This window comes from Vespula pensylvanica, chromosome 20 (assembly GCF_014466175.1).
Source record: "Vespula pensylvanica isolate Volc-1 chromosome 20, ASM1446617v1, whole genome shotgun sequence".
Taxonomy (NCBI): Eukaryota; Metazoa; Arthropoda; class Insecta; order Hymenoptera; family Vespidae; genus Vespula; species Vespula pensylvanica.
In genome coordinates this window covers 3528619-3539153 of record NC_057704.1, presented here as the reverse complement: position 1 = coordinate 3539153, position 10535 = coordinate 3528619, and the positions used below count along the sequence as shown (strand labels likewise).

The 10535-nt window shown below is 34.2% G+C and overlaps 4 protein-coding genes across 4 annotated transcripts; 2 read left to right on the top strand and 2 right to left on the bottom strand.

Annotated features, from left to right (window-relative positions):
* Positions 1-63: 63 nt before the first annotated feature.
* Positions 64-4272, top strand: LOC122636114 (NHL repeat-containing protein 2). The gene is made up of 9 exons (XM_043827035.1): positions 64-392; positions 1509-1675; positions 1836-1995; positions 2075-2490; positions 2592-2821; positions 2899-3124; positions 3204-3398; positions 3477-3590; positions 3673-4272. Exons 1-9 carry the CDS (start codon positions 209-211, stop codon positions 4069-4071), a joined length of 2091 nt encoding a protein of 696 aa, XP_043682970.1. The 5' UTR covers positions 64-208; the 3' UTR covers positions 4072-4272.
* On the top strand, positions 256-1402 carry LOC122636116 (DNA repair protein SWI5 homolog). The gene is made up of 2 exons (XM_043827037.1): positions 256-392; positions 901-1402. The coding sequence occupies exon 2, from the start codon at positions 929-931 to the stop codon at positions 1286-1288; it is 360 nt and encodes a 119-aa protein (XP_043682972.1). The 5' UTR covers positions 256-392; positions 901-928; the 3' UTR covers positions 1289-1402.
* Positions 4190-6148, bottom strand: LOC122636115 (tubulin alpha-1 chain-like). The gene is made up of 4 exons (XM_043827036.1): positions 5969-6148; positions 5632-5854; positions 4704-5533; positions 4190-4596 (listed from the first exon to the last, which is right to left on the bottom strand). Exons 1-4 carry the CDS (start codon positions 5969-5971, stop codon positions 4300-4302), a joined length of 1353 nt encoding a protein of 450 aa, XP_043682971.1. The 5' UTR covers positions 5972-6148; the 3' UTR covers positions 4190-4299.
* An 86-nt stretch (positions 6149-6234) lies between these two features.
* Positions 6235-8783, bottom strand: LOC122636188 (MORN repeat-containing protein 5-like). The gene is made up of 7 exons (XM_043827163.1): positions 8312-8783; positions 7886-8030; positions 7521-7794; positions 7084-7270; positions 6859-7015; positions 6552-6736; positions 6235-6364 (listed from the first exon to the last, which is right to left on the bottom strand). The coding sequence occupies exons 2-7, from the start codon at positions 7940-7942 to the stop codon at positions 6235-6237; spliced, it is 990 nt and encodes a 329-aa protein (XP_043683098.1). The 5' UTR covers positions 7943-8030; positions 8312-8783.
* Between the last annotated feature and the right edge of the window lie 1752 nt (positions 8784-10535).

Genomic DNA, 10535 nt, shown 5'->3' with positions numbered 1-10535 from the left:
GAGAACATGGATCGATGAGTATCTTAACCCTGGAAAAGCTATTTCTGACATGCGCATGAAGAGTGGATCTGCTTTGCTACGATATTCCTACGCTTCCCACTACAAACTGGAACTAAAATGAACATATATTGGAGTATACTTTTTTTTTATTGAAACACTGATTCACCGTTTCGAAGTTCCTTTTTTTTTTTAATTCGCTATTTCGTTCATGTGTGGACAAGTGAATAAAAAAATGAGTGTTTCGGATACAGTGAAAATATTAACGGATGCTTGCGAACAAATTCGACATGATCTTCAAATTATTATCGATCAAACGGAAAAACAAAAACTAGTTCTACGCCATATAAAAACATTTGCTAATACTGACGCTTGTGTAAAGGATTTCCCAAAAGGTTACCTTATCTTTTATAAAATTCTTCGTATTGTTCTTAAATTTAAAATAATTATTTGAAATTAGTTTGATAATAGTTTGATATGTTACGATAAATCAAAGTGTGACAGAAAGACAAAAGGTTTTCGCTATTATATTTTGTTTTGCTTATTAACGTGCTTATGACATGCTTACTAACCTGATACTATAATGTAAACTTTTTGTGTTGTAATACCTACACAATGAATATATTAATTGATCGATATTACTTAAATTTTTCTTTTTTATTGTCTGAACTTCTTATGATCAAACTGCAAAAAAAAAATAAATGGTTTACAAATAATTTGTAAATAACTCTAGAGTACAATATTGTAGACCTTAATATGCTATCTTCTTTTATATCTAAAACTAACAATCGAAACTATATCGGTAACCTCGTGATTGTCTTCTCTTTTATTCAATATTATGTACACATTGAGATTGAGTATATATCATAAACAAAGCATGGCCTTTTATCGATTGAACCATAGGTCTGAACACATTGATTCTTCTGTCAAAATGTCTTCCTCATTCATTGACGATACTTTGGGTGGATATAAGGAAAATGCAGAAAAGGAAGCATCGATGATAGTGCCAAACAAAAAGCAGTTGGAATTAAACCAAATTCCATTAGAAGATGAAAAGAAACAACAATTCTTCAAACTTCTTCATCTTAAGAAGAAATTGGACACAGAATTTACCAACTTGAAAACTTCAAGAGAAAAATATCCATCTATGAAGCAAACTACAAATCTTTTGCATGAATATAATGATGTGAAGGATGCAACCCAAGTTGTATTTGATGCTGTGGCTCAAATAAATAATATCACAGTTAAGAGTTTACATAAAGATTATGGTTTACCTACTAATGACAGTTGAAGGCCTTGCTGATCGTACAGTCATCTTCATCTTCAAATACTAACTTCGTTTATTGTTAAAATGCACTACTGTGATATATTTTTTGTATAATAAAAACCTCTTTATTCGATTGTGGATGCTATTTAAAACATTTTAATACAATTGCTTCTGTCTATTACTTTTAAATTTGGTCACGTATAATTATGTGTGCATACAGTGAAGTAATTTCTTTAAATGTTAGGCTTGGAATGGTTCAATGTCTCCGAGAATCTCTCCATGAAGAAACACCTCCATGGGAAAATAATTATATTAGACTTTTTTACTTACTGCTGTATCAACTGTATGCATATTCTGCCCGATTTGGAAGCATTAGAAAAGGAATTCTCTATAGAGTCTGGTTTAGTTGTGGTTAGTGTATTTTAAAGTATCAAATATAAACATTTTTATATTTATATAAAAATTTTACTTTTTTACATTTTATTTCTTAAAAAAGGATATCTTAATAATATATTTTACGAATTGTGCACATTGTAAGAACATGAAAGTATGTTTAGTCTTGTTCCTTTAGATCGGTGTTCACAGTGCAAAATTTTCTAACGAGCGTGATTCAACAAAAATAAGGTCAGCTGTGCAAAGGTATAATATAATACATCCTGTTGTTAATGATGCGACACTTTCAATGTGGCAAGATATTGGAATAATTTGCTGGCCAACAATGGTAATGTTAGGTATGCATAAATACTTGATCAAATTTTGAAACGAAGATTTTTCACTCGCGCAATATGTTAGAATTAATGAAAATTTTAGGTCCAAGAGGGCAACCATTAGTAATTATACTAGGTGAAGGTCATAGAGAAGAACTATTTTTATACACAAAAGTTGCACTTGATTATTTTACATCAACAAATGAAATATCTAACCATGCTCTTCCTATAGCACCAGCTATACACTTGTTATCAACTTCAACTGATCTTTTACGATTTCCTGGCAAAATAGAAATTTATTCTTCTGAAATGGGAGAAAAATTAATTATATCAGATACTGGCAACAATAGAATTTTAGTAACAGATATTCATGGAAATGTAGAGCATGTTATAGGTGGATATGATCCAGGCTATAAAGATGGTAATTTTAAGGAAACCAAGTTTAATGCACCTCAAGGTACTTGCATACTCAATGAAATGATATATGTTGCTGACAATGAAAATCATGCTATTAGAAGGGTAATTTTAATACGAATTTCTTTTAAGTATACATCAAACTTATGTAAATTTAGAAATTTTCTATGATTCCTCTTATTATAATTATAACACATCTGTTTTAGATTGATTTGGGAAAACAAACTGTAACTACTGTGGCAGGCACAGGAAAACAAGGTCATGATTATAAAGGAGGAAAATTTGGTAGAGATCAAACACTTTCTTCTCCTTGGGATGTGACAATATATCATCATAATAACGGCAAAACTACTGTGCCGATTTTACTGATTGCAATTGCAGGCACACATCAAATTTGGGCACTTTTTTTAGAAGATACTATTTGGTGGAAAAATAAGTAAAATAAATGTAGCATTTTATTTTTAGAATGAAATATTGATTTCATTCAATTGCCGTCCTTATTTTATTTAACAGATTGTACAAAGCTGGTACATGCGTTGCTATTGTTGGAAACGGTCGAGAAGGGAATCGTAATAATTCGTATCCTCATGCAGCATCGTTGGCTCAACCATCTGGTCTCACAATTGCTCAAGAGTATAATATTGCATTTTTTGCTGATAGCGAAAGTAGTAGTATCAGGCAGGTTCACTTAGAAAATGGGAAAGTTTCTACATTGTGCGGTGCTGATAAGAATCCACAGGTTAATTATATGATACGATATAGCGACTATATTTTTTAACAAGTAATTCTTAATAGAAACCATGTGAATCTTTTCTTAGAACTTACATGACTTTGGAGATATCGATGGCACTCATCATACTGCAAAACTTCAACATCCTTTAGGAATAGCATGGAATTCAGTTCAACAAAACATTTATATAGCAGACACTTATAATCACAAAATTAAAAAAGTAGATCTTGCTGGAAATTGTAAAACATTGTATGGTGCTGGCAAACCAAGTGATATGTTCTCTGTAAGAGATAATAGATCTATTATATGTTACTAATTTTTTTGCACAGGAACATGTTTAATCGAAAATATGGTCTTCTAGTTCGATGAACCAAGTGGACTTGCAATAAATAGCAGTGGGGAGATTTTATATGTGGCGGATACGAATAATCATTCCGTTAAAAAGATCGATTTAAAGAGTGAAACCATTTCGTCCGTGAGTATAAAATTACTAACAAACCAATCAAGATTAATCGTAATTCTTATTCATAATTTAATGTTTATTCGTAATTCTTCAGATTTCCTTTGTTCTCCTAGTCCAAGATGATGATAATGTTAACGAGGAGTATACTTTTGACACGCTCATTAATGCAAATGGGGGAAAGCTTACAATCACATTTGAAATTATATTTGAAGGTGATTTAAAGCTGAATTCTGAAGCACCTCAAAAATGGTCACTATCGTTACCGAAAGATACTTGGATGGCCAAATCTCTGAGCGGCTCGCTTACAACACCAACATCGATTCAAATTCCTGATGGTTCTGAATGTAATGATTTACGCTTTATTTTGGACATAATAACTTGTAATATCAATGAATGTATACCAAAAAAGATATTGGTAGTATTTAAAGTGCAACAAAATGCGGATGGACCTCGTACTGTCATCGAACATAAAAAGATCATCATAAAGAAATAATACGAATGATCAATTCGTTAAACTTCGACGGAAGTTCTTTGCGTTTGTGTAAAAATATACCAATGTTTCGTTGGTACAACACAAATATTAAGTTACGCGCGTAATCTTCTAATTGAACTAATTTCTTAGTGCTTTTATTACGACCAGAATAATATCAAAGAGTAACATTATTTAATTTAATACAAAATTCTTTAGCATTAAGCGAGAGTTTTCTAGACTAATGACAAATTAATATTCCTCTCCTCCTTCGCCCTCTCCCTCAACCGAATCCAAACCAACTTCTTCATAGTCCTTCTCCAATGCCGCTAAATCTTCTCGTGCTTCTGAAAACTCACCTTCCTCCATACCCTCTCCTACGTACCAATGTACAAAGGCACGCTTCGAGTACATAACGTCGAATTTATGATTGAGCCTGCTCCATGCCTCGGCGATGGCGGTCGTATTGGCCAACATGCAGATCGCGCGTTGAACTTTAGCGAGATCGCCGCCCGGTACAACCGTAGGTGGCTGATAATTTATTCCGACCTAAAAATGACAACTTGCGATTCTAATCAACGAGTTAGCGAATTGACGAATAGAATTGAAATAACAAAATTGGTAAAGTTCGTGGAATCTATTGCACTTGCGCGTACCTTAAATCCAGTTGGACACCAATCAACGAATTGTATGGTACGTTTGGTTTTGATAGTAGCAATCGAGGCATTAACATCTTTCGGTACAACGTCACCTCTGTATAACATGCAGCAAGCCATGTATTTACCATGTCGTGGATCGCACTTTACCATTTGGTTGGCCGGCTCGAAGCAGGCGTTGGTCAATTCTGCCACCGTTAATTGTTCATGATATGCTTTTTCGGCCGAGATAACCGGTGCATAAGTGGCAAGTGGAAAATGAATTCGCGGATAAGGTACCAAGTTCGTTTGAAATTCAGTAAGGTCAACGTTCAGAGCACCGTCGAAGCGCAGAGACGCGGTAATGGAAGAGACGATCTGACCGATCAAACGGTTCAGATTCGTATAAGTCGGCCTCTCTATGTCGAGATTACGCCGGCAGATATCGTAAATCGCTTCATTGTCTACCATAAAAGCGGCGTCCGAATGCTCGAGAGTCGTATGAGTAGTTAGTAAGGAATTGTATGGCTCAACTATCGCCGTGCATATCTGGGGCGACGGATAGATAGCAAATTCAAGTTTGGATTTTTTCCCGTAATCAACGGATAATCGTTCCATCAAAAGGCTGGTAAATCCAGATCCGGTACCACCGCCAAAAGCGTGGAAAATAAGAAAGCCTTGGAGTCCCGTACATTGATCGGCTAATTTGCGTAATCGATCTAATACCAAATCCACAATTTCCTTGCCTACGGTGTAATGACCTCTCGCATAATTATTTGCTGCGTCCTCTTTCCCTGTGATCAGTTGTTCCGGATGAAAGAGTTGCCTGTAAGTTCCTGTACGTACTTCGTCTAAAATATAAAAAATATCTCGTAGAAGAGTAACGTTTAAGGTAATTGCAAAATCATGAAAATCGGAATACATAAAAAGGGGTTGATAATGATCGTACCTACTACAGTAGGTTCTAAGTCCATAAAAACAGCTCTTGGAACGTGTTTTCCCGCACCTGTCTCGCTAAAAAACGTATTGAAACTGTCATCCCCTCCTCCAACTGTTTTATCCGAGGGCATTTGCCCATCGGGTTGAATTCCATGTTCCAAACAGTATAATTCCCAACAGGCGTTACCTATTTGAACTCCGCCTTGTCCTACGTGCACTGATAGACACTCACGCTATCGATCAATTTTAAGTAAACTCGAATCAGTCGTAATGAGCAATGCAGACATTAGCAGATCACTAACTGATAAGCTGTCAATCGTTGATAAATTGTTTCACAAACGACTTACCATTTTTTCTAATTATATCGCTACTTTATTTTTTAATTATGACGAAATAAAAACGATTGTATCGTTTCGTATAACGCTTTCTTCTGCAGCTATTCTTACGTTTCTTTTCCGTCGATATCTATCAAGATGTCCGCAAAGATTGTTTACGAAACATTAGAAAACGCAAGATGATCGTATCATTGGATATTTATTGTTTTTTTCCATATGTATTTTTTTTTCTTACGTATATAGCTATATATTGTAAAAACAAAACATAACGAAAGATTTTAATTGCAGCAATTTGTTTTTTCGCTACTTTCACATGTTTTTTTCTCTCTTCGGTTCAGATAACAATGTTTGCAAAGGAACTCGTCATCTTTCTGATATATGTTGGTGTCTTGCTCGAAAGTCGACAATCTTGTTTGTATCGAGAATAATTCGAGAATGATTATATATATATATATATACACATATACAAAGCTTTAGTACGATTTTATAAACAAGGTAATATATACTCGATTTTTTACTACATTTCTAATATATTAAAGACGGTGTGCTAATGGTGAAATCTTAGTTTAATATAAAGAAATAATTACGATTATACCTTTTCCACCATCCTTGCGGTGAATCGGTTGATAAGGGTAAACAATATTCTATATTTAACTCTTCTCTCGTTTTTTTCGACCAATTCTCATTTAGCCATGGCTGATAGTGTGTAGGTTTGTCATAGCCTTTCCGACAATTGCCTATAATCCACTCGATTCTCGATTTAGTTGGTATTTCGATTATCTTTTCCATGTTCCATACATTTAACAGATTTTGAATAAACGGGAAAGAAGGAATTTACATAGAAAAGTTGTTCGTTTGTTGATTCAATAAAGAAATAAGAAAATGACCGATGATATTTGTACCTTTGTTGAATCATACGACATGATACAACGAGTATTCGGATAGTATATACCGTTACCCACATCGTAGCAAAAGAGAGGAATTGTTTTAGCCGGTTGACAATTCGTTTTTAGCGTTATCCGTGCAGGTCTCAAGCCAGTCGTGACGCAAGCGTAGAATCTGCACGAGAAAAATTCGAAATTCTAACGATAATATCAGCGTAAACTATAGAAACATGTTACGCTAACCGTCTGTCAGGAAATTGACAATATTCCCAGCCATCTTCGACGAATATTAAATCATCCTTGAACCTGTACCGCTTACTTTTCAGCTTGCCAGATATCCAGACTCCATCTATGCTTTGTCCGCACGGCCAGGACATGGTTCCGTTTCCGTGAAATTTGTCATCACGAAATTCACCCTCAAAGACGGTTGCTGTATAATTTTTTCTTTTCTTTTTTATACATTTATAAGATTTATAACGCAAAATTATTAATGAAATTTAGATTGATTTCAAAGTTTGAAAATATCCCATTTCCGTTGCTTAGAAAGGATACTACATATTTTATTATAGATATCGTTTTGCTTGATAAATACCACAGATTTATGAATACTGACAGGAGAAACTAAATATTATTTAAAAAAAGGGAAAATAAAAAGAATATAAATTTATTTATTTATTAACCATTCGGTAAAATGTATTTTCCAATTCCTGCCATGCCGACTGCGCCCCAGGTACCGTTGTAATTACTTCCATTGATAAAAAAACTTTCCCTCCAAAATAGGTCATTGAAATCTTTTTCGACTTTGACATCTAGTTCATCGTCCTCGTCCTGGTCTGTAAGGATGTTCAAAGCTTTTCCTTCATTAAAATAATTATCGTTCTGAACTTGTTTCACATTTTTCATCGATATTGAAATCTTCGATGATCTGGTTTCATTTTGTGATTTCGAGACAGCCTGTATAAGAATAATTTATTAAAATACATATATTTTACTATATTCGAAATATAATTCCTATCTGAAGAAAATTGAATATTCCTTTCCCAACCAGATGCAAATCCTGAGTAATAGTTCTCAAAATCAATTCATGATATTGATTATCCATATTAATTGTTATTGTTATCACCAAGAAGCAAAATCCCTCAATTAGATTGAAATATTTACGAATTATATATTTATGTTCCAATTACGATCTATCTGAAAAAAAACGAGCATCAGCTGATTTATCCGATATGATTTGACATCGATCAAAGAGAACTTAAATATGATTATAGTAAATTTCTTTTTTGTCAACTCTTTCTTTCCGAAATTTTCAAGATAATCCATATTTTCTTACAGATAAATCTATAATATTTGTTTACACTTATATTTTAGCAAATACTGAGACAAATTCGACAAGTATCTTAAATACAAATATGTATACATATATTTTTTTTCCATCTGAACCGAAGAAACATTAAAAAATGTTCTTTACCTTAATTAAAACAATGTCAAAAATTGTGTTCCATCAGTTGCAATAAACTTATGTAAACGGTAAATAAATGAAATAAATGACTGCTTAACTTTTTCTACGGCATCTACATCGACAACTAAAGCATGCATCTACAATTCTCCAGCATTATTGGAGCTTTATCATAAATATTTTTTTAAATATATATTGTAAAAACAAGTCTAACAGAGAAACATTTCTTCCGATATTATTAGATGTAGTTTAAACGTACAGAAAGAAATGTTTACAAACATTATTGCGAAAGATCAAATGAATAACAACTAAATATCGATGTATCAACAACTCTGAAGAGTGTACAACAACGTAGCATGCGATATTCTACGTTAATAAGATTACATAAAATTCTTTCAATTAGGATAATTCTTATAATTCCAGATGAAAGAAATATATATACTTGCAACGATATATGTCGAATTCGTTTTAATATACGTTAAAAGATTGCTATAAAAAGAAGATTATAAAGTTTATGTATAAAAGAATAGGATGACCTTGAAAACTTGGGGCAGGAGGGCTAGTAAAAAAAGAATTGACCAAAAATTTGCTAGAACTATAATATAACAGAAAAAAAAAAAATTTTGATCGGTCTAGTGAAAAAATTCCGATTTATTGCATGATACATCACGTTTAAACATTAAAAAAAAACAATATAAAAAAATACCTTTCTTCGTGTATCGCGGGAAAAAAAGAGGCATTTCTCTCTCTCTCTCTCTCTTTTTTAACGACGGGATACAAACTGAGACCAGCGTACGATACGTAAAGCAAATAAATGAAAATCCTCAAACGTGTGGTTGAACTAACAGATTCGGTCTATGTGCAATATGAGCGTCCCAGCTTACTATCGACAGTGTGGTGGTCACGAATTTGGAATGTTAGCTACGATCGTAGTCTCGAAGTCAAGTGACTCGCAACCGGTCAGCCAATGTGTACCGTTAATCGTTGGTATAATCATCGGCCTGGATTACGACGCACGCCGTCTTAAAACCCGTGCACCGATAGAATACGCGCTCTCAATATATAAAGGAATATAGCACGAACACATTTCAAAAATATATCTTAGCGTATCTGTCCTTTTATACTCTGCGAATTTGATCATAGATAGATACATATCTCGGCCAATATAATAAATTTTAATAATCCTTTCTAATTATAAGACTGTATGTATATATATATATATATTTAGCTTTCTTGTTTATTATTAGCTCTCGTATATTTAGCTTAAGATAGCGCTATACAATCCTAAAAAATCCTTTCATCCGGGATTGTGACTTTGTGCGATTAAATGGAGAACTTGCTACTATCAGGAAAGAAAGGAGAGGGGAAAGAAAGAGAGAGAGAGAGAGAGAGGGAGAGAGAGAGAGAGAGAGAGATCTACTACCTGACACGCTCGAATCGATTCGAAGGAACGAAAAGAAAATCGTCATTCGACGTGTTTCAAATCGCTCAAATCGTTCGAAAAGTAAAAAGAAACGTATGGAATACCATAGGGCATAGAAATAAGAGCGAAAAAAAAGAAAAAAAAAGAAAATGAGAGGCAAAGAAGAAATGAAAAGAAAAGGAGGAAGAGAGGGAGAGAGAGAGAGAGAGAGAGAGAGAGAGAGAGAGAGAGAGAGAGGAAAAAGAAAAAGCATACAAATCATATACCGTCGATCTTCTTCGAAGTCATGTTCAAAAGGAGAGGAGAGAAAGAAAAGGAAGGAGTCGAAGGAACGAACAGGAGGAGAGAAGCGAGACGACTTCGAAGGTAGGGGAAAAACTGAAAGAGAGAAAGAGGAGAGCAGTCATGGTAGATAGTAGGAAAAGGAGGGGTAAGAAGGAGGAGAGAAACAGGAGAAGAGGACGAGTAGTAGCAGGAATATAAGCGTCTTCGGTAAGGTCACTATCCTTAGTCGTTGCGGCAAGGTCAACCGCAAGATCGTTCGTCTCGGTTGCAGTTCCTTAGGAGGGCTCACGGGCGTCGTGGAAAGTCGTTCGAAAGGATTAGGATACACGGCCGTATATAACGTAACCGGAGAGGATAATTTGAAGAAAGAAAGAGTGGTGGGAGGGAAGCAAAAAGAGAACAGAAGAGAAGAGAAGAAAAGAAAAGAAAGAAAGAAAGAAAGAAAGAAAGAAAGAATAGAAGGACAGTAAGAACGAGAGAGTTAGAGACAGAGGGATAAAAAGAAGAGAATAACACGAGAGAGAAAGA